At 41.2% G+C, this 24,241-nt stretch overlaps 1 protein-coding gene across 5 annotated transcripts; it reads right to left on the bottom strand.

Moving 5' to 3' along the window:
• Nucleotides 1-160: 160 nt before the first annotated feature.
• Nucleotides 161-23,574, bottom strand: TTLL12 (tubulin tyrosine ligase like 12). 5 transcript variants are annotated; one of them, XM_062491806.1, is made up of 14 exons: nucleotides 23,446-23,574; nucleotides 17,067-17,242; nucleotides 14,902-15,100; nucleotides 13,920-14,079; nucleotides 13,204-13,337; nucleotides 11,631-11,707; nucleotides 7,449-7,565; nucleotides 7,127-7,321; nucleotides 5,469-5,580; nucleotides 4,829-4,980; nucleotides 4,671-4,752; nucleotides 4,182-4,250; nucleotides 2,557-2,695; nucleotides 161-664 (listed from the first exon to the last, which is right to left on the bottom strand). In XM_062491806.1, the coding sequence occupies exons 1-14, from the start codon at nucleotides 23,563-23,565 to the stop codon at nucleotides 513-515; spliced, it is 1,884 nt and encodes a 627-aa protein (XP_062347790.1). In that variant the 5' UTR covers nucleotides 23,566-23,574; the 3' UTR covers nucleotides 161-512. The 5 variants fall into 5 exon arrangements, with proteins under 5 accessions (XP_062347790.1, XP_062347791.1, XP_062347793.1 ...); XM_062491807.1 differs by lacking the exon at nucleotides 23,446-23,574 and adding an exon at nucleotides 23,222-23,422; XM_062491809.1 differs by lacking the exon at nucleotides 23,446-23,574 and adding an exon at nucleotides 15,422-15,582 and having other exon boundaries at nucleotides 17,067-17,179.
• Nucleotides 23,575-24,241: the final 667 nt, after the last annotated feature.

Here is a 24,241-nt window from a genome sequence, read left to right as displayed (position 1 = left end):
GAAAAATGGGAAGATCCATAAAATCTTTAGTCTCATTAACTCCACAGTTCATTGCATTGAAATACCCTATTATTAATACTATAGTATTATTTCCCACCCACCAGAACATTTTAGACCTTTGTTAGGAGAAGTAGATAAGAAAGGGACATACAAACCCCAATATGATTTAGTAAACTATAGTTTTAATGTTGACACAAGGACCTTGTGCAATGTTTTCCAGCAAGCAAGCAATCAAACTACTTGAAAAACAAGTCCTACTCTGAGGTCTTCAATATTCAATAAACAAGACACTTTGTCAACACACACCGATGATTTACAGAAAGAACAAAGCAAGACAAGGACTATGCAGACAAAGGGATTATCCATACAGTATATGCATATTCTTCTGATACAATTTTTTTCTCCTGTTGATCAGTATAGAAAAACAGTTGCATCAGCAGCTCACAGAACTGAAATATAAATCTTGCTGTTAAGCATATCTGAGAAGAAAATTGATGGAGTCATGTATCTTGTTAGACAATGCGTGTCACATGGCAGTTGTCTGTTTCATCCAGAAATAAGGTGCTGAAGATATCATTAAAAAAGGTAGGGTGGTATTGGCAGGCTCTGTCACAGTCAGGATTGAAGTTCACCTCCAAGATCTGAGGCTGCATAATTCTTTTCCCTGTCAAGGCAAACACAAACATTGCTGCTTAATACAAGTTCTAGAGAGATCCCAAATCACTACTTGTTTTTAATCCAGAAATTATAGAAAATGACTGGGAAAAGCATCTTTTGTGACCCAAAATGTCAAGCCAGTAGAGTGTTTTTGTTTCAGTGAGTTGGTTTTTATTAGAGGAACAGGAGTATGTTCTACCATCATTATCCAGAGGACAATTATCCAACAGATTCTGCAACAACAGCAACCACTGTACTATTCAGTGCCTCTTCTGGAATGAGAATTTGCAGCCATTCAAAACATTCAAAATCTCCCTGAATCAGCTATTCTGCTTGTCAGTCTCCAACATCTTCAAGGAAACTTTGCTTCTCCTTTCACATTTCAGTACAAAGCTTGTTTTCTTAAACCTCCTAGGTATTTAGCAGTCCTGTTCCTTTAATTGCAGCCACCCCCATCTGCCACTTCATGCAACTCCTAAAGGAAGTCAGGAAATTTAATTTTCTCTTAAAACTTCATCAGTTCTGCATCAAATGCATTCTGTGCAGAGAAAACCAAAGGATTTTATTTCACCTCTGATGCTGAGATTGTTAAGTGAGGGAACAGCCTTCTGATGGATAAGTAAATCCTACTCTGCTTTGCACAGGAGCAATGAATCTCTTTGACCACAGGCTGCCCACAGCTTTACAGCACTGACACTGGCACCACCTCTCACCTTCAAAAGGTCAGGGACCTGTACAGATCATGTTCAGCCAGGCATGTAATGTGAGGTTGGTTCTTTTACTACAGTAGATTTTCTCAAGCTAGTAATGTTTGTGAGCTGCCTTGCTTCTCCCATTCAGGACACCTCTGGGACAAGTGAAAGAATGGATCACCAGTATGCATGTAGCAAACCACATTCAACCCCTTTTTCCACCTCACCTAAGCAGCAAAGGCTCCATTTTATACCTCCTGATTTTCAATAATTTCCCTCCATGAAAGCAACTCAATCGTCACAGAATCAGTCCCTGCAGCAGTAGCCACGGGGCACTCACCCAACACACAACATCTAATTGCTCTGCAGGCAAACCTGGGCACGGGCAATCAACTTCTCCTGTGTCCCAGAGAATCCAGTATGACAAAAAGAGTGTATGCTCAGCTCTGTTCAATCCCTTGCAGTTCTCTTTGTGTTGGTGCCTCTGCTACTTTTTTCCTCTACAAGAAACATGTCTGTGTCAGGCACATTTACATAACATTTCTGACACTCCTAGTGAGATAACAAATTATTCAGTCTGTCTGGCAGATTTTGCTAGAGTCCTCCACAGCTGCCTCAAAGAAAGGATTCAGGTAGTCAGCCATGCTGTGGCAGTAACATGAAGCAGCCTCACTCACATGTTCTTGCAGCGACTTGGTAACAGCTGAATGTCAGCCCTGAGAACATCAACAGCACTGCAATGCTGTTACTGCTTCCCTGCTGTAATAGGCACTGTGTAATAATAACAACAATAATAATTATTATTATTACCAAACCTGGAAGCCACAGGAAATTAGATGTCTCCAAGGTTTTCATAGAGAGTTGGGTAGTTCAGACATTTGTTTACCGTTTTTGTGTGTGTGTGGTGGTTTGATTGGATTCTTTTGGTTTCCCCCCTTCCCCTCTGCTGTTTTGCTCTGTTTTCCTCCAAACAGAGAACACCAGCAGCAGGGAAGCAATGATGCAGCCCAGCAGTTGGCAGCTGCTCCATCACTCCTGTTAAGCACAGCAGACGCCATCCCCGCAGATTTGCAACTTCAGGTGTCAATGGGAGGCACAGAGCTCACAGCTCACATTGCTTGAGAAACAGTACAAGTTAGAAGAAATAGACTTCTGAAAAGGTCCACAAACATAAACGATTCAACATTCAAATAAAGCAGCTTCTCACCATCTCTGCTGGTGTCCCACTTAAGCATCAAGTCAATGGCATATATTGCTCTTGATGATGGATAATCGCAGATACCAAGAGGGGCAGGTTTAGACGAAGCAACTTGGAACAATTCAGCAAATGCCTTAAAAATACTTGCCTAATAACAGGAAAAGGTGTCTGAATGAGGAGTGAGGTTCCATAAAAGCAACACACATGTTTCTAATCACTTCATTCATGCAGTGTTTTAAACTGTTTGTATCAATTGCACTACAGAAAATCTGCACAGTATTGGCTTCCAAATGTGCATTTAGACCTAATGCCAACACAAAAAACACACCTGGCAATATCCATGGACTTTTCTGGGGAGCCAATGAATACTATGGTAATCCTGGAAATAGTGCATTTAACATCAGAATTAACCTCCTGAGGCATTATGCCAAGTATTGCACTTATGTGTAGAGGAGGGTAAAAAGAAAACCCTAGGAGAGTTCTGTGAAGACCAGCAGTACAACTGTGAAGTTCTGGCTTTCCCCCTGCCTATTCAGTTGTATTCTAGCTTTGTTTTGTTCTGTTCTGCCATGAAAAATCTTCTACCCATTTATACCCCTAAGAAGGGTGGGGGAGACGTGGAAATTTTCAGAATGTACTACATAGGAATTTTGAAAAACAGCTATCCAATCAAAGTGAAATAAATCAGGAAGAACAACACACAGATGTGAGTTTTAGCATTGAATTTATGCTGCGGTGAACCATTCCCTCTATTTTCTCTACACTGTACTACTTTGGGTAATCTACAGGATGTATTTTGACATCTCTCTTTTCACCCCGTGTAGTCTCTTCCAGACTATTTTAAAACCTGTCATATTCCGAGTATCATTAATTGAATACGAGGGTCTAGTTAAAACAAATGTGAATTAATTTATGGAAATCAAGTCACAGTTGGATAATTTATGCACTTTTGAATAAATATGCACATAGAAAGGCTCAGCTATCATTCACTCTATTTCTTTCAGCTCCTAATAAATATGGAAGACTGAAAGAATTGTTTTGTGCATGTTTCTGAACCAGCTCTTCACATTCAGCTTTTTCTTTCAAGCACAAATCACAGGAAAAATTAAAACCAATGAGAGGGTCCTCATCTGCTTTCCTTCATGTTTTATGGAACTGTAGTATTTGGAGCTTCCTTTTTACAGTCAAAAGATGCCCTGGAATCAGAGAACCATCTGTGTTCTTGTGAAAAGTCATCTGTGCAAGGCGCAGGGACAGGGCTCTGGCAAGGCTGCTAACACAGAGAAGCTGGGGCAGCAGCAGGAAACTCTGCACTTGAGATGAGTCTGGACTGGCTGTATTGCTAAGTCCAACATAAAGAATTATCATAGTGTGATCACAAAATAAAATTCTTAAATTATAAAATACAATTCTCTAACAAGCAAGTATTTGAGGGCAAATTACAACAAGTTCTGAAGTAAAGGTTAACATATGATCTCCTTTGTGAAACTGATATACATGAAATATGTCTTCTGAGAAAAAAAAATCCTAACAACCCGACACTTCTGGAAAAGCTGGTATGCTGAGTAAAAAAAAAAAAAAAAACCCAAACAGATAATGAACATTTACATGAGAAATATGAATTGCTGACTTACTTGTACTGTTGTCCAAGGATATTCAGGATATTGTTTTTCAAACAGAGGAATAAAGTCTTCACAGTGCACCTAAAAGTTGGGAATGACAAGAGAATGGGACATCAAATATATTTGCCATTCATACAAATGCAAGTAGAGAACTAGGGAATTAAGACAGCTCCTGAATACCTTCCTTGTTCCAGGATTTCTTGTTACAAAAGATCACCCTAAGGCTTTGACAACAACAAGCTGTCATTTTTTTATAATTCTTTTACTGCCTCTACCAGTGTGGGCTCTATTTAGAATGCAGGTTTGTATTACCTTAGATAACCACTGATGACTGGGGGAAAGGGGAAAGAGTCTAGAAAAGTATTTGCTTAGGACTTCAGGTACTTTGAACACCCTGTTGAAATGGATGTGAAATAGACTATTGCTAACAGCCACAGAGCAGGCACCAGAAGATTTTCTACCAACAGAAAGGTGAGGAAGTGTTTTGGGCTGTTTGCTTACCTGTTTCAATGTCACACCAGGAGCATAATTCATGACGGTGAAATGCTTCTCATAGTCATCCAAGTCATCAAGTGAAAACGCCCTAAGGAACAGAACAACAACTCAGTTTCCAAGGTACCCAATTCCAGCAGGTGCACACTGCGAGGGGCGGCGAGCACCTGTTGGAGAAGCGCAGCCAGAACACGTCGTAGCTGTAGAGCCGCAGGGGCCGGGCGGAGCGCAGCAGCACCACGTAGCGCACGTCGAACTTCACCAGCCCCACGTCCTCACGCTCAAACAGCACCGGCTCCTCGATGTACTTGCACACCACCTACAGCACAGCACGTGGATTAGTGGCTGCACGCACTCGTGGCTAGCTTCTTTTGTCTTCTGCCTTCACTCAGTGTCAGGATTGAAGCACGAGACACAGATTTTGGTGTTGGGACTCAGCTGTTTATTCACTCTTATCTATAGCACAGAGAGTTGTGCAGCACATTCAGCTAACAAGCTAAAAGTGAGAAAAATTTTGGTTGATCTAGCTAGTTACAAGGTCTTTTAAAGGCTACTTATCCAATTTAAAGCTAACATCTGTATTATTTATACTTTTGACCCAATAACCAAACACCTGTGACCTGCACCGCAGGATTTTCTAACAATGGAGTTGGCCATTTTGCAATGAATCTATTCTGAACTGTATGCTTATGGCCAGCATATGAATTTTGAAGAAAATAAATTTCCTTTGTATTTTCAGACCTCCTTCTATGAAGCAGTTCTTTCAGCTCTGCCTTTTAAATCCCATTCAAAGCCATGCTCACTCACCTTTGGGCTGCTTTCCCTGTGTCTAATGATACTGTTCAGGTTGTTGGTGATGTGGGTATCCAGGCTTCTTGCCAGGTTCCATGGTTTGCATATCCAGTGATTGTCTTCTCCTCTAGGACAGAAAGAGAGAGAGCAACACCTGTAAGTATCCACCTCATTCATCTGGCTAAACATCTACTTGGCTTGATCCACGTCTTCTCTTGAAAAAATACTTTATAAAGCTGTGGGCTATAGTGCAAGAATTAACACTTTTGCTGACAGCTGGGAGGAGTAGGTCTTCGGAATAAGGGAGAAAAAAGGCAATGGTACCTTTCACAAATACATTTTTTTTTTCCAGTTAGGGCCTAGGATGATCTCACTGTTTATCTCCTTCTGCATCTGACTCCATCAAAAGGGGAAAACAACCCATCAGCACGACAGCATCACCATGAACATGCACAGGTCATGGTGGGGAATTGTTCTGCCAGAAGCCTGAGAACCTTCTGGTGGGGTATTGTGCAATTTTCCAAGTTGGTTCCCTACTGACACCTCCAAATCATTCATATTAAATGACACCAAAACTCATTTCTTTGGGAAGAAACCACACAGTGTCTCAACAGTTAACACTACAGGAAACTAAAAACACATCACCATCAACTTGCTTTCTAGCACCCAGACACCTCCAGGGGCAAACTTCTTTGAGATATCCTTGAGAAAATCCAGCAATATGCTGGTCCTTCCATCTATCTTTCCAAGTCAAGTAAAGACGGGGTGATGCTTGGTGTCCTTTCCTCAACCTATTAAAGCATCATGAAATGGGCTGAAGATAGCATTACCTTCTGTTTAGTTTGAAAATTCCTACCACCTCCTTCTCATTCCCTACACACACACTGCATTCACTGTCAGTCCTTGATGTTGAGGAAGAATAAAACCACCACACATTAGGGACATGTGGCAGGTCTGCTCTCTCCTGGTCAATGCCAGTCCATAACAGACTATGCATAGCAAATAATGGCCAAATGAAATATCTGACAGGTGCCACCATAATAAGCAAGTGTCACCAAAGCAGCAACTTTTCAACCAGAATACTCCATGCCAGACAGAAGAGATTATAAAGAAGTAGCTAATGCTCTCTTTCTCTCTTACAAGAAGAAAAACTGTAGTCTCCACCCACTTCAAGGCAGCTGCAGCAGCAGAAATGCGGATTTAAAACCCTAAAGCTCCATAACTGTTTCAGTCTAACACTAAAACTAAATTTTACTTTCATAACCTTACAGAACTCAACTTTAAACATTTTCCACTCTGGCTTAAGTGTAAGAACAACTGCTACTGTCTCCTGGAAAAAAATCCCACACTTGGTGCAAACACATTTTGAGGCTTTGTTTATCTGTTAAACACAAGAGGCAAGATCCTGACTAGGCAAAGAGCAATGGACTTCAACTCTGCATTTAAATCACAGCAAAGTTTCTGGGTTTCAAAGTGCATTACTTATCTACTCTTGCCTAAAATTAAAACCTAAAAAGCCCCCACCTTTCAGGTAAAATTCACTTGAACATAAATGCAGCAAGAGCTAACTCATGATGATGCAACAGCTGCCAAGGCCAAAATGTGGGCTCCTGGTCTCTGAGGAAAGTGGGATCAAGACAGGACAAAACCTAAGAAGAAGAAACACAAGTCACCTTCTGTCACGTTGCTGGAAGTAGCTGATGAACTGAGGCAATTCTGTCTGGAGGTTAAAAGTCCGAGGCAGCCACCTGGGCCCATCAGGTCCTCCAGCTCGTCTAGCAATGGATGCCAGGCAGTCTTTGACAGTCAGGAGGTTCTCACATGGGTACTGATTCACCATAACCTCAGGCCTCTCCTCACTTAGCTTCCTACAAAGCAAACGAGTACTTGGTGAAGGGGGAAGGCTGGGGAGGCCTTTGGGAGCACAGTTTTTATAGCAAAGAAATTTTTAAAAAAGTAGTATCAGGGGAATAATTAATCCTTTAATTAATTAACCTATAATCTTTGAAGTGTGAGAAGTTGTAGAGGATGTCTGCTTCTCCCTCGTTGTCTGTGAATACAAAACGGGGATGTGTCAGGTTGTTGAGGACTTGCTGAATGTCTGTGAAAACCCTAGAAGAAAGAAGCACATGAAGAAAAATGTCAGTTTAGTTTGTGATACTGATCAACTCATGCCTGAAGAGAAAGAAAAAAACTTTTAAGTTTGACTTTCTACAAGAATTATATTTTTCCCGTATACACTCTCTGTGACAATCTCTTCTTGATACACAGAAACAAACTGAAGTGAGATATATATTAAAAAATTGTGAGAGATTACCTAAAAATTATCTATTTTGAGATAGACATCTCAAAGACATTTAGCTCTGACAGCTTCATAAAAATAACAGTTCAGAAGATGATGACTAAACCCCTGACAGAGAAGCAGTAGCATGAATTCACTGTTCTACATGAAAACTCCTGAAGTGAGAGCGGCCTTGTGAATACCTTCACTCCTGAAAGCTCTAAAAACCAACCTGCTGTCATCCACATGAAAGGAAGTCATAGGAAATCTTGTCAGCTTAGTTCTGTAGCTTCAGAAGATTATTTTTGTCTGTTCAGAACTTTAAATAACCGAATCATATGAAAGTAGGTACATTAGGTATATGCTGGGAATACACACAGCTTTGAAGTTTGATACAAATTCCCTCTCAACCCCATTGAAAATCACAAAAAACCCCAACTCACACCTGACAGACATTTCAGAATGTAACCTAGAATGACACAAGCTGTTGCATATCTTAGGAAATCTCCCTCTAAATAAAATCAGTGACTTGGATGCGAAAATAAGCAGATAGAAATAATGGTTATTGTGATGACTTTACAGCTGAAAGTGAGGCCACTTAATTCAGAATTCACCATGTTGACTCAAAAAGCAAGACTATTTTTTTACAACATTCTCATGGTAAGGGAACATTTAAACAGAATAAAAAACCCACTAAATTTTCCATGACAAACTACTGTATTCTTCCTCCTCTCCAGATCTATTCTTTTCAGTTGCGGAACTTTCCTCTCCTCCTCCACTACTAACCAACTGGAAAATATATTCCCCTGAGAGACACTTTTCTAAAAAGATGAACTGCAGAAGCAGCTCAGTCACATGGGGAAATAAATTCTGTAAAAAGCAAGGTATGTAAGATGCTTTGCATAGCTCCATGTGTGAGATACTACAATCGTTATACTATTTATGCTGAAGTCTGTAACAGATGACTTCACTGTGGATGAAGGGAATCAGCCTGCTGAAAGAAGCCACCAGTCTTTCCTCACTTCTGCAACAGAACAAAATTAGCATTTCCACAGAGTGCCACTAGCATTTCTTCCTGCAATTTATGGTTTCTCCTTTTAAGTCTGTACAGTAGGGGAAAGTGTAATACCAAATCTGATGTACCAGACCCACTACTACAAGTTGTGCCAAACCCACAAGCTCTCCTAACACCCACTGGTTTGGAGCAACTGTTAGTCCTTCTTGGAGAAAAAAGAAATCAAAGTGGTGACCTGAAGATAAAAGGCAAATTATATAATGCTGTAACAAAGTCCTGAAGCATCCAAAATCTCCACACAAATAGAGAAAGAACACATGTAGCACAAGAAGTACCAAAACTGAAGTTGCTCAGAAAATCCCAAATTGGCTCCTTACGAACACACCCTACAAATCACCATCCTGCAAAGACCCAGTGCTGGAGCACTCAGGACTATGCATTTGAAGACTTGCTTAAAAGGCAGCACAAAAGAAACAGGAGAGCTCAGTCTAGCTTTATTAAGTCCAGGAACATCACTGCAATAAGATGAAGGAGGTTAAGATTAGAGAGGAAATAAGCCCATTTCATTTGTTCTAAGGTACTAATACTTTAATAATATGCTGAAAATACCACAAAAGAAGACAGGTAAGAAATGCACCAAGTCCCATTCTGGTTTTGGCAGAGGGCAGAACATCAAAACTGCAATCCTGTAGTATCAGCCAAGGTATTTTGGACCTTTCAATACAATATCAGTGACACACTGAACTAATGAATCCAGATAATAATACCTCCTAAATTATGGGGTTTTTTCCCCCTTGTCTCACTGAAGTCCTGGTAGGCATGGTATGAAGTCTGGGATTAAAGATTCAGTGAAATTATGCAAGTAAGATAAACATGTTTAGATGTTAATTTACTCAAAATATTTAGGGCTAAGAAGCAGTTATGAGAATCAACTCCCACAGCACAGAGCTGACAAGACCAACCAAAAAAAAAGGGCTGTCTCATAACAGCACTTTGGACGTTTTAAAACAGTAACTGATGTAGCTGAAGAGAAACATGAAAGAGAAGATCAAAACAGAGATGATCAAGCCCAACACAAACTGGAAAGACTTTCCCTAATAAATCCACCTGTCAAACATTTAGTTCTTTGATTCTTTTTTCCATTCAGCAATCAGCACAGCTGGATAGAATAATCTCCCTAGGGCATCAGTTACTCTGCTACAAGATCTAATTAAACCTATAGTTTTGCTGTATCAAACTACTTGTACTCACTCCCCTGTTTTTCAGGATTCAGGTTAAACATTTATTTCATCTTCCACTTCCTGTTTTAGCTGTGCTGAGATACAAGATAACTAAGAATTTGTTCCAGGTTCTAAACCTTGCAACCTCGTGCCTTGGAATTTTTTTCTGAATCCCCTAAAACAGCAGCAATCCACAAAGCAGAGCACAAATGTTATTAACAGGCTACACCCATCTACCTAGCTCCATGTGTTCCCATCTGTCTGCCCAGGGTGACAGCCCTAAACCTTCAAAGGAAGCCAACAGCACTGGAAGGCTGCAGCTCCCACTCAGTCATCTGGACTCTGAGATGCTGCTCTACTTGTGGAGGAACTTTAGTAGACAAAATTCAGAGCACAAGAAGGATCTTACAGCCTTCTGTCCAGATATGAACAGGACAAAGGAAAAGAGAGGGAAACTCTTAAGTACATTGTTTTGGTGTGGATTAAATTCCTTAGAAGAAGAGTAGGAAGAATTTGATGTGTGTCCCTCCTTCCTTGCCTGATGCAAATGCCGTTCATTTGAAATGTGAGACACAAACTAAAGAGGTAAGCAGTGAAAAATATATCAGTGTTTCCCAACATCCTCAGTATTGCTTTCTGCCTCTATTAAAATGCATCTGCCTTTGAATCCTGCATCTGAGTACATCAGATGAAAAACATCAGCTTTTGCTTATCCTCACAATCACATAACCAGAGATTTCAACTACAAATGGAATCTTGACTGTCACTGGGCATGTTAACAAATACCTCTCCACAAGAAGTGACTTTGATTTCCAGTAGTTCTTCTTAAGTAAAGTTGATCTAGGGAGTTGCAACTTAACACAAGAAGCTACTGTGTGAGTACACCTACCAAATACACTTTAGTGCAGCTTCACCATTTAAATAAAAATGTTTCAAGCAAGATCTGTGATCCCAGTGTCAGACTACAAACACCCTGGAGTGCAACTCACAGCACATGCTAAGCAACGGTTTGTTTTTCTGGACCAGTAACAAGGCAGCCTGGCCATGCAGCATCGCTGGTTTTGTTCCAAAAAAATCCCTTATCTTTGTAATGTTTTTCCAGCTTTCTTCTGAAATGGTTTCACAGCATACAGTCCATTTTTGTAGTAAACACATGTCCAATTTAAAACACCCCAGGTTTTTATAGGAGTCCCTGTTTGGTAACGCCATCTGAACAAGGGGAATAGTCTGCTATATTCACACAGCACAGAGCAGCACAGGTACCCCCTATGGAGATACATACTGTAATGCTGAAGACAAGTCTTTGGTTTTTCTTATGCACCTTAGTCATACTTAGTGAAAACAACACTGTAACTTACTGTTAAAATGTGATGCAACTTTTCTTCCACCCAGAAGGTGGCACTTATTTAAAAAAAAAAAAAAAACACCACTAAAATCCAAGGTAAATTTATCCTTTTGAAATTCTGTGACAATTCATTCAGTCTGAAGAATAAACTCAAAAGGAGCAACAAGTAAGTCAGAATCTTAGGCACATGGGTTCATATAAACCCACCTCAAACCTACCTCTGCTGTTCAGAGATGGAAAAGGCTCATCAGCCTGAACAAACTGCAATTACTGCACATAATCCTGTAAAGAAAACATTTTGTTTGTGGATACGTACTTGAAAACTTTGTCTTTGGCATAAACTGGTGGATTTATTGCTACAGGAAGTTTTTCCTTGTTTTCTGCTAAAATTGCCTAGAAAACAGAAAACCACAATAAGTTAATTCTAGGCAGAATGGAAGAGCCCATTGCATGTCTTACTCCATTCTCTTTGGTGCAAGTAAATTTCAGCAAAGTTACACTTTGACAATACTATTATGTTGTGTAATATGATGTTCTGAAAAAAAAAAAGATCAGTACAAGGGCAGAGGCAGAAGGAAATCCTACCAGTAAAAAGGAACAAGAAATAACGCTTTGAGACCAAGGCACGTCAACACTGTTGAAAGACCCTGAGAAATTCTTGCCTGCTAAACATTAAAAAACATCTCAAATCACAGCCAACCATATACAATAAAACACAAAGATGCTGCATTTCCAACAAAATGGAAGAGTGATCATTTAGTTGTGATGCTTTGTTACAGACAACTAAAAAAATTATAGGAGGTTGGAAGCCAGTTCTGCTCCTGTGAAGATGAGCAAAACGTTTTTTGCAGTCATCAACAGTAACCATGCCTTCAACGTCTCCCTCCAGCCTGTACAGCCCCCCTCTGACTGATAAAGGGAAATACACTCTTGGATCATTGCTGATGCCCTGCCATAGGAAGCAGCTCCCATAAACTCTAGGATAGAAGCGCTGATGCAAAGCACACCTCTTCCAAAAAGGCAAAATCCCAACCAACCAATCTGCCTTAGGTTACAAGACAACCTAGCTATTATGAAAGTACAACTTTATTTAGCAGAAGTAGGTTAACTTCATTTCTGACTAGATATTGTAAATAACAAGATGGATAGAGCATTTTCTGCCTCTCACCCATCCTAAAGAAACAGACAGCTGAGGTACAAATTCATCTTTAGAAGCTGTACTTGGAATGCCATTTATAGTCAGTACAGCATCCTCACAGGGAGCAGTTTCCTCATTTTTCTATGAGGTGAATCTCATGCAGACATTGTTCATGAAAAAGAGATTCCAAACACATCCTTAAAATACTCCAAACCTTTATTAGAAAGGAAAAAAACTGGATGAGTACTTTATAAGGGTGCCATCAAATAAAAAATGTCCCTCCTCCAATATTTAATGGTTCTAAACCACAACATAACCCAGTATCCAGTCTGAAAAAAATAACTTTTCCTTAAAAAGCAAAACAAATCTTTCTGTAATTCAAGACTGAACAGCAATGCTACAAACAAATACAATCAATAAACCTATTAGATAATGCATCAAATATCTAACTGGAAGATGGATACCTCAACATGAAGTACCTTGTAATATGCTTACAAAAAAAGCTATGCAATACAGCAATAAAATATTAGAACTCATTTATGTTGCTTCAGTATTTAAACACTTAGATACCACATATAAGTGTAAGACATTTCTCGTCTTACTGCACTTTGAATTTTTCTTTAGTTCAATTGCTGTCCTCTGAATAAGTCTTTAAGTTTAAAAAGCAGCAAAGTCTGAATTCTTTCACTGCTTTTTTAGACACTGCCTCTTAACACAGATAAGATATGGAATCAACTTGTTAAAATCATACCTGGTAATGTTCATCTGGTGGCTCTGGAGTAAAACAGCTGACATCCAACACTTCAGTAGGCACCCAAGGCAACAAAACACACTTTCTGATCAGGCGATCCGTCTCCCCATAAGCATAATCACGAGTGACTTCATCTGCAGCAAAACAGAAGAACCATTAGGATCTGCCTTTCATTTCCCACTGAAAATCTTCAAATGACAGCTGTACAGTCAATACCAGCACAAATGTTATTATTTAAGTGAAAAATTAGAGATAATTAAAGAAACATGATAAAGAGAGTATTATTTAGGATGCTTATCTTCTCCATATGATAGAGGCACAGGGTGGCCCTTTACTAAGATTACAGGAATAAATCATTGGCCTGGTGTTTGCCAACTTTCAGAGCCTGACTTTCTGACTCAAAGCTACAAACACAGGTTTTTAAACCCCTCAGATGACTGAATTTGGAGTTTCACTAAGGCAGTGATGCAAGATTTAAGTTCTCTGTCAACAAAACAATAGCAACATTTCTGGACTGGAAAAAGGTCCCTATCCTAAAATATGGAAATACCAGACAGAGAGAACTTTTATATTTGACAGTGTTACAAGAAGGCAGCCATTTTGGTCTTGAAACATGTGTTCTACTGTGAAATGCTCATTGATTAATTGTAAGCATTAATGAAAACTCCAGCTCCTCAGACACACAGAAAACTCCAGCTCCTCAGACACACACTTACCACCAGTTTCAAGGTCTCTCAAAGGCCAGAGAACTGTGTAAGCAATTTGCTGAGGCATGTAAAACAGAGGTGCTGCTGCAAAACTCGGCTGGTCTGAATGCTGAATGCGTGATCCAAATTCATCCATGATGTACCAGACAGGAACCTTCTCCTCTGCAGTCTGTGTGAATAAACAGAGGGAGACATCTCGTACACATGGACTGCAGGAAAAGTTTTGTGAGACAGAGGCACAGGCAGCACTCTTACACTGCTTCTCATATTCCTGCTTTAGCCTCCTCTTTCTTGTGCTACTGCTATTGCCTAACAGACCCGCTTTCCCTGAACCAAACCAGCTGCTTAAGAGAGCTAAACCAGCAGAAGGCTGCTTGACAGGATTAATTTTCCTTCAGTTTCTCTCAGAATCAATTAGCTAAAAAGCATTTGAAGTTTCACAGTGAAGGAGAGCAAAACTGCTGCCTGCAACAACAGCTGGCTACCAGTGTTGAGGCTGCATCATCAAAGTGCCCCTTCCTGCAATACTTGCCATGAAAAAATCCCGAATGAAAGAATAAACTTGCTTGGTAGCACTACTGTGGTCTTTTTACAAAGGCAGGAATAGAGCAGAGAGAATAGACTTAAGATATTCAAGCAGCCCCAATCCCAGAAAAGGGATCAGAAGACAAGTTTTAACTGCAGGTTGAATTAACTGTCTTTTCAAGTGGTAACATAGATAATTCCATTTGACTCACAAGCTATTTATGACAAATCAAGAAACAAAGAGATAGGATAGAAAGAATGGTGTTTGAAGGTTCAAGACATGCTGGAACAGTACTGAAGGACAACATAGGGCAGGGTGACCAAATCTGGTGTGGTCTCACCCACACACCCTAAAAGTAGCATTTGCTCTCCTTCCAAATAGATTCATGTCTCTTAGGATCTTTGATAATATTCATGTACTGGAACATCTTCACCCCAAAATTTTTAGCATCCTGTAGAGTCTTACCCCTTGAGAGAGCTGGTAGGTCTGGTTGTATTTCCACATTTCCTGCAGGACCTGCTCGATGCTGCCCTCGTCTGGGACCTCTCCGTGGAAGGGGATGCCCATGAGGTTGGCCATCCTGTGCAGCAGGCCCGGCACACGGCGCAGCTGCTGCCGGGCGTGCTCTGCACGGTACGTCCAGGCGTGGTCGACGAGGAACACGCTGCGGGAGAGTTTGGGTGGCGCTACAGCCCGGGCTTCTCACACTCACACACACACAAAGCCACACAATCGGAATAAAAGCTGTGTTTCCCTGGAGATGGCGTGACAGCTAATCTGCTGTTAGTCACAAAGTCACTCCCAGAGCACACACTGTGGCATTGCAGAGCAGGAGCAACTTCCCAGCAGTAATTCACGCTCTGGTTTTGCTCCAGAAAGCATTTCCATGAAAATGAGGAGCAAACAAAGAACAGGCGCTCGGTTTGTGAGCTTATTCCCTTTAAAAGCCAAGAACACAAATGCCTTCCCTTTTAATCACTATTACCTCTGCTGCATCAACCTGATATTCTTGCCTGAAGCAGAAAAACAATACACTATTTTGAAAAATTACTTGAGGACCTTGTTAGCCACAAGGTCTGTGACATCTATTGTCATCTGCAAAGCCAGGTGGAGAAGTCTTGGATCATCAGAAGCCTGCATATGCTACTAAAAGAAAATGAGAAATAAGTTTTGATTATTTCTATATGTTTTTTTTTTCCTTTGGGTGGGGGTGGGGTGTGTCACCAAGTTATTTTTAGGAAAAAATGCATTGTTGAAAAAAATTACAGTTTAACCCAAAATAAAACCATACATATCTGGCACAATTTCTCTTGACAAATTTAACCCTTGTTTAAACTGTATGACTTTTAGAAAAAAGCAGTTCTTCAAACAGAAGGGTTCTTCATATTTTGATTATATCATTTGACTGAACCAAGACAGAGAAAGATCTGAATTCTACTTGAAAGCAAAATCCCCAAACCACACAGAAAACCCTCCACTACACCCGTATTTCAGAAAGCTAAAAATACATCAGCTTTCCAAAGGGAAGTATGGCTGAACAATTATTGTATCCCAGATTCCACAGACAGGAAACCTCACTTAATTTTAAAATAAAAGGCTCCAGAGAATGCTAAGGTCAAGCTCTGAAAATGTTAGCAAACAGGTGCGTTGGTGTTCTGCTCCCATATTCACATACCTGAATGCTGCAAGGAAACCCAAGAGTATCACAGGAGCTGGTTTTGAACCTGATAATTTAAGTGCATTCTCAGATTTGGAAAGGTGATTGCTTCGGTTAAGGCAGGGATGTAAAGGCACATACCTATGATTCTTTGTTGGTTTTCCTGATCAAGCCTAATTAAAGTTTTTAGATTTTGCATGTTTATCTAAGATCTAAAAAGCATGAAAGGTCTCACAGAAGTTTTATAGAACTGAGCAGAACTGCATTTAGATTTCCAGCAGAGATGACTTCATCTCACCGTTTATTAACATATGACAAATACCCTGTTCTATGTTTGAAACAGTAAGAACACAAAAAGCAGTACTATAATATAAAGTTGTTTCTTAAACAACTTTATTCTAGTTTTATTGATGCCTCCTAGTCTTATACTCATGACAGATAAGCTGATTTGTAAGCAAGAGAACAGTAATTTAATACATTCAATTCTACATGCATACACATGACCACCACACTTTTGAATTTATACTTTAGCCAACTGAAGGAAATGCAATAGCCCACAAAATATTACCTGAGTACCTTCTTGGCATGAGATTTGTGGAGACCACAAGTATTTCTTTCGTGGTTTTTTTCCACAGGCACACAATCTTGCAGATACCAAGGTTTGCTCAACTTCTGTAGAAATCATTTCAAGGTTGCCTTTTCCCTATTTCCTCCCTGAGTTTACTAAAACCAATTGCTAAGTACCTTCCTGCATGATTTAGAAATGAATCACATTAAGATATCTGCACTCCCTGTACCCTTTGCAAGGTGGGTTTCATAGCATGCATCTTCTTATAAACATGCAGCGATGTCTCAGAGTTGGAAAATAGGATTTCTGAATAGAATCAAACAAGTCTTAAAGCAAACTGTCACTATAATTTCAGTGTTTCACACTACTCAAAGACTGAACACTAGTTTCAAAAGCACAACTCACCTATTGGGATTGGAGGCTTGAAGTCCATTCTCATTTGTTACAATAACTTTGAAACAAGGTCCGTTTCCAGGATTTGGTTTCTTTTTAAATTGTTCTTCCATTTCTTCATCAACTTCTTCCTCCTCATCCACCTCTTCTACTTGCATTATTCCAAAGTAGTCACCAGCATCAAATACCTGAGATGGAAAGTGCACAAAACATCATGCAACTGGATAAGGCAGTAACCTGATATGCAAAATGCAACATCTGCAGAAATTTCTTCCCCGTAATCTGATAGAAACTGGCATTTTTAACTTAAGACATGAGTGAACTACAGTATTTATTCTTTCACATTTTAACGGAGCTGTTTGTTTAGGAAGTTTAGTTAATATTGGTAGGAAGCTTTGTCGGTTTCTTTGACACCAGCAGGTCTACAAATGATTGTCCATCAGTTTCATGCCCCATTAAGAGTTTTAAAGGCTGAAAACAGAATACCTTTGCTCAACCTTTGCTAAAATCAGTAATTTAAGACCTGCAAAACCAAGTGTTACCCAGGCTCCACAATCATACTAAGGTACATTAAGGTCCCTGAAGAAAAAGAGCTTTTCCCAATTGAGTTCTGAACCAGTTAAGAAACCTCAGCCTGTTTCCCTCTCCCTTCTTTCCCTATAAGACAAGCTATCAGTGCTCACTCATCTCCAGATAAATTGGGAGATTCCTTACACTGCTATATATAAAGTTAAGTATTATACAGTTATCTCTGCTAAGGTGCTGAAACTGGTTTGTTTACACTCTTGCCTACTCTGGATGCAACAACTTAATCTAGTACATATAAAAATGAGGGCAGTCACCACACAAGGTTCCCTTGCCAAAGAGTAGGGCTTGCATATGTGACAGAACCAAGACCTGCTGACAACTTTCATCATTTCAAAATGAACATATGCTTTTAAAAAGACAAAAAATAGGCAAAGCCTCCAAAGACTGTTGAAAATTTTCAGAGAGCATTATTTTGCTAGAATCACTCACACACTACCTAATAAACCAGACAAATCCTTTGCCTCAATCTAGAATGATTAAAAAGTAGCAGGGAGGGAGAATGGTCTAAAGTGCGAGGTCTGGATTTACTGGTTCAACACTCCAAAACTGCAATGGTTCAACACACAGCCTGCAATGCCACATCATTAAAAATCATTACTTCTATATATTGACAGCTTCTTAGCTGTGAAATGCCAGTGGCAGCAACAAGATTTCATTTGTTCAGGTGAGCATTTCTATAGGACAATTATTTTTGCTAAGCCTCAACAGGAGGGTGAGAAAACCAACTCCACATTTGTGAAGAAAGGCCATCTAAAAAAAGCAGACAGCTGCTCAAAGAGGGAGGAAGTCAGCAGGGGAGCAACAGCTACTTCCCATCTTAAGCCACAGCTCATAGAGCAGATCCAAGTGGAGAAGCATCTGAAATTCCCATCTGAGAAACAGGGGATGAGGGTATTTTCCTCTGGGATGGTAGAAGGCAAGGGGAGGGGCCTGCAGATTACAAATCACAGAATGTCTTGGGTTAGAAGGGACCTTAAAAGATCATCTCAGTTCCATCCCTGCTGACATGGGCAGGAATGCCTTCCAGATGCTAACAATAGCTAGCAGCAATTAGCTGTTATTAGCTAATAGCTTCTTAGCACACAGCTTCTTAGCTAAATGCTGAGATGCTAACAGTATCTTGGCTAATACATACATATGAATTTTTTAGGGTAAAGAAAATTACTTTGCAAACAAATTTACTGGAGATTAAAAAAACACCTATTTAAAAAAAATAAAAATCAGAAACTTAGTTTCTTTCAGTTCAGCAGGTATCAAAATAGCAGTTCCAATTTATTTCTAGTTTTCCAGTTGCTAGAAGAGGATAACATTACTCAGTAGTAAGCAGTATCATAACCTCTTGCTGTTCTAATAGTAGCCTCCAATGCTTTTTTTACGTCTATGCACAGGTTGAAAATTTGTAGTTATTGAAATTCATGTAGCTGCAGGCAGGTCACAGCAAAAGGAAGAGCCCTTCCCTGTGTTCACAACTAATTTTTGTCAGGTTGGCTCCCAGCTGAGTGATGTCCCTGGTCTGGTTCAGGGCACAAATGCTAATCCCAGCCCATGGCAGCCAGCAAAAGCAGCGTGCCAGGAAAAATGTTCCACTCTTCCCTGAAGTGACACTTCAGTGCTCCTGCTGCTGGGTCAAGGGCCAACCCCAACAACCTCATTAAGACAGACAAGTGACTGGGAGTCATTAGGAAATGAAAAGTGCAAGTGTGACTCAGGGGAGCCACTTGACATGTGCTGCAGTGTGGCACTGTGTGTGTTTTCCACACTTAGCTTTGGTCTTAAGGAGTTTGTGAGAGAGGGATAGGAGGTGAGCCAGCAGCTCACTCAGATTCAGCCTTCATCAGGACAGGCTCCACCCGTTAACCAAACACACACAATGAATACCAAGCTCTTCCACAACACTAAGGGGAAGCTGTTTGGTTTATATATATATACATATATATTTTTTTTTTTAATTTAGTATCATCTCAAGACTTCAAAAAACAAAGGGATTCCAAATGCCCTAATCCAAAGTTTTGCTCTCTCCCTCCAACACATCATCAGATGGCATGAGGCTGTAGCAGTAGCATTTAGCAAAAAAATCTCCACACGCCTAATGAAAAATTTCTCCTAGAGAATTTATAACCTTGGAAAAGTGAATTATGTGTATTCCTCACCCAAAGCAAATCACACTTCTTACAGCAGCAGCAGCTCAAGACCACCAAAATCTGTGGCTTTTTGTGAGGGTTTTGTTGTTTGTAAACTCATAACTGATAATACAAGAAGTTCAACAGTTCACTGATGGGTCTGGCAGAAGCACAACTGTAAGTGTGGATACACAAATAGTTTTGTGTCTACACTTTTCCTCCCTCCCTCCCTTTGAGCCAGGCCGTCACACTGAACCTAGTAACACAGCAGCTCCATCAAGGGAATCTTAAGTAAGCTCCTTAAGCAAAAACCAGCTGGATAAGATCATACCACCAATCTGAAAAGTAATCTCTGTCTTGAAGCAGAACAGGGAGAGCTCACATTAAGTATTCCACCAGAGCAACCAATAACCTCTAGACAGCAAAAGGGTACCAACACATTCCAGTGGCACAACTGCTCGCAAGCAAGACATGTTTGGGCAAAATCCCTCCCTCTTCATGCTCAGGTGCTGTTCCAACCTAAGCTACCCCAACAAACCAGAGAACTTGATACCAAAGCAGGCACGTCATGGCAATTGCCACACAGGCATCTCCAGCAAAATCTTTTAAGGCACACTGCAAACTGCTTTGGAGACCACAGGTAACCTCTGAGAAACAAGCTGCCCTCCACTGCTCTGGAAAATAAAGTGTAGGAGTACTGTCATGCTGCATTCCTTCGAGCAGTTAATTAAAAGCCTCCATTTCTAACTGGGATGAAACTCTAAGCAGTCTTTTGCCAGCACCATCTGAGGGCTCCAAGAGTCTTCCTGCAGTACAGAGAAGCCTGCAAAATAACTTAGTGTTATGGCTCAAATAGAAAGAAAAAAGATTATAAATAAAATTAGATGCAGGTACTGTATTTTCCAGGCTTATAAACATACTGTACACAGTTTATCTAATAGCATAAGAAACAACCACTACACTAGAAACAGAATTTTAGCACTTATAGTAAATGATTACACATGCATATAATTTATTTTTCAAGTTTCTGCCAGAAACACAAAAAAAAATTCCTCCCAACAGATGCTGAATACTAAACGCAAAACGATTAAAGACAGGTTTACCAATCTAGCAGCTACACTATGTTTTGAATGAGCAATCCAATTACATAATGCTCTCAGAAGGAAACCTGCTCCAGCAGATCCCAAGGTAAATTAAAAAAACAACCCAAACCCTCCACTTCTCACAGGCTTTGGTGTACACATTGGAGGGAGGGTGCACTCTGTATGTTGAAACACGTGTGAGAGTGTTGGAAAATAGCTGCTTGGGCTGGGTTCTAGAGGTATTGATGCAAGAGATATTTTTATCTGTACTATGGATGGACATTTTTCAAGTTCTATGCTAGAAAGTTTTAATCTTTGCAGCAGGTTAGGACAAATGAAAAATTCCCCCCTTTTTACACAAGGAAACTCATCCTATGCTCGATGTTGCACTGGGTTTTTGCTCCCCAAGTAATACTTTATTACCTAGATTCCCAAAACAACTTCACCCTTTCCCCCCACCTCCTTTTTTTTTTTTTTCTTGATTGCTGCTCCTCTTGCCATTCTGCAAGGTCCAGCTCTAAGTAAGGTCCTGTAGCTCTGTCTCTACCTCCTCAAGAGGTTATCCCAGTCCACAGCACTCCTCACAGTAACTTTGCCTGGACATCCCAATCTTCTCAATATCCTTTTGCCCTTCTTCTGGACAAAAATCAGAAGCTGCAGCAGTAGAGAGAAGCACTCTCAGCAGCTTTATCTTCCAAAGCCCATTGAAATAATTAAGTCTCTTTTTCCACACACACTGGGACATTTAGTACAGAAAAGCCTGCTCAGCCACCACTGCAAGTAAAATGAAGCAGGAGGAGCAGCCTTCTGCCTTAGTGCATGTGCTTTCTTCCTCTCACCTTTCTTCATCCCAACACTGTGGAGTCTCTTCTAACTCTGCTGTCTTACCTTCTCAATGTTACACCCTCCCAGCAAAGCTGGTAACAAGCTAGGATTTCAGCCACAGGTCACAAATCTCAAGCCTGCATTAGGTCACAGCATAGATTCAGTTTGCTACCTCCAGCTTCATACTGGCACGTGGAAACAAAACAGCTCTCAACTTTGGGGTTCCTTGGCAGCTTTACACTGCCTTCTGTTCCAGCCTCTTCCAGGACATCCTTTCTCACACCCTCCTACCTAAGCAGAGCAGCAGATATTCCTGCTCCAAGTCCCTTGCATGAATACTTACTGAGAGGGAGTTAAATTCCACAAGGAGTTTGTGACTGGGCATATGCTTGGGATCATGTAGATTTATCTTCTCTGTAATAAACATGTATTCCTGTTATTAACAGTACCACACAACACACTGAAAGCAGCAGGAACATATTCAGACCCTTCTGGACTATAAAGACTCACATCATGACTTGCAACGCTTTCCTCCTGTCCCTGTTTTGAAGCTGAGATGGGGAAAAGAAGCACTCAGGTAATTATAAATTATTTTATCTGTACATGGGTGTTAAACTGCAGTTCCCTCAGCTTCCCTACCATCTTATACTACCTGTTCAAACTTCTCACTCGTTTCTTCACTGCTTATCCTGCCTCCCAGCAAACCACCACTAGCTGCCTTCTCCCCTTATCAGATCTCATTCTTTCCCCAGGACTAGAAGTTCACCTCATTCATATTTTCTTCTCCAGGTCGACTTCTCCAGACTCCCTCAAGCACTCTCAACTTTCCAAATGGTTTCGGGTTGCTTCTCTTTGCTGCCTCAGTTCCTTGCTCCTTTACTCCCACAAATCCAAGACAGCTTTCCTCATCACTGAGGCTGGGCTGCAGATGTGCAAACCAAAAAAAAATTTCTAAATACAACCCGTGTCTTTACAAACCGTTTAAAATCACTCCTTTTCTTTGTTTCTCTTCCCTTTCCCAACATAAAGCTCCAGGAAGCAAGCAGATGATTGCTACAAATGTGAAAAGGGATGCTCCACCCTGGAGTGTGCCTGTCCCTCCTTTAGTTCACGGCCAGGGGTCAGCTTCACCTGAGAAAAACTGCCCAAACCAGGAACTCATGCACACATGAGATGAGCTCTGCAGTTATAAACGACTGAGGACAGGGCAGACCTGTGTGGAAGTGAACTAGGGAAAAAAAAGTAAATTTAAAATCAGACAAAATCCAATCCAAACCACAACGGATTAAGATATGACAACATTCTGAGTCTAACACTACTACCGTCGCTGTTTTTTCTTAATTCTCTTTGGCATTAAAAGCTGAAGGGCTGAGGACACTGTCCTTCATTTGGCTGGGACAGAGTTAATTTTTTTCTTAGTAGCTGGTACAGTGCTATGGTTTTTTTAGATTCATCACCTCTCCAGTACTGTATCTCTAGTCACCAGAATTTCCAAACGCTTCCAAACTTCACGCCGACAACAAAAAGACAAGACCAGATAAGCACAACACACCTGACGTCTTTTACAGTCCCCGAGCTGCAGTCCCGGTAACACAACCCGCACCGTGCCTTTCCCACTGTTCCCTGCTTAGCAACACCGTGACTCTCTTCTTCACCCAGGCGTGGAGGGGCTGCCCTCAGCACGGCTCTCCACGGCCATGTCCCACGGTCTCCGCTCTCCCCCGGCTCGGGGCTGCTCCCTCAGAGCCGCTCTCCCGTGCGGCGCCGCTCACCCACCTCCCCGCGCAGTTTGCGGCTCAGGCTCTCCCAGTATTGCGTGGGGACCCGCGATGCGCGGAGCGCGGCCCCATGCAGGGCCACGAAGGCCGCCAGAGCCTCCTCGCCGTCTCCCGCCATGGCCGGGCCGGAACGCGCCGGGCGGGGCCGAGGGCGGGCGGGGAGGCGGGAGCGGCGCTCGGGGCGTTCCCGGAGCCCGAGGGAGCTCGGCCCAGGTGCGGCAGGAGGGTATGGAGCCTCCGACCGCCGGGCTCGTTCGGGACATTTCTGGGGGGAAGCGGGCGTGAGCGGGATTCAGTCTGCTGGGCGGATGCGGGTCCTTCCTGCTTCTCTTTTGTTTTTCTCCTGCCCTTGAGCGTTAATAAAATTCACAGCATTCGTGGCGCAGTGCTGGCCACAAGGTGTTTTTTATTTTCCCGGTATTTTAGGGATTCTCTGGAAGGCCCCAGCGATAGACCCTGAAGTGGGCTACGGGCGGGGTGTGAGGCATGGCAGCCACAGCACTGGGAATTGCTTTCTCTGAGTTGTGATGCTCAGGAAAAACACAGTGTCAGTAATTTATTAAATTAAAGCTTTTTTTTCTACTATTATTTTGAACGTTGACGGGGGAATTTTAACGTGTAGGCCTGTCTTAAATATCTGTCAATACAAGAATGAGGTATGCTTTTTGCGAGTGCCTGTAGCAGAGTGCTGTATTCCCAGTGCTTTCCTTGGATTGTTTAGAAGAGATTTCTAAGAAAAAACCTTTTTTCTAAGATTTTGTGGGGAATAGCTGAAACCAGTTTAATCCGAGGCT

This window comes from Cinclus cinclus, chromosome 4, assembly GCF_963662255.1.
Source record: "Cinclus cinclus chromosome 4, bCinCin1.1, whole genome shotgun sequence".
Lineage (NCBI taxonomy): Eukaryota > Metazoa > Chordata > Aves > Passeriformes > Cinclidae > Cinclus > Cinclus cinclus.
This window is presented reverse-complemented; position numbering and strand designations above follow the sequence as displayed.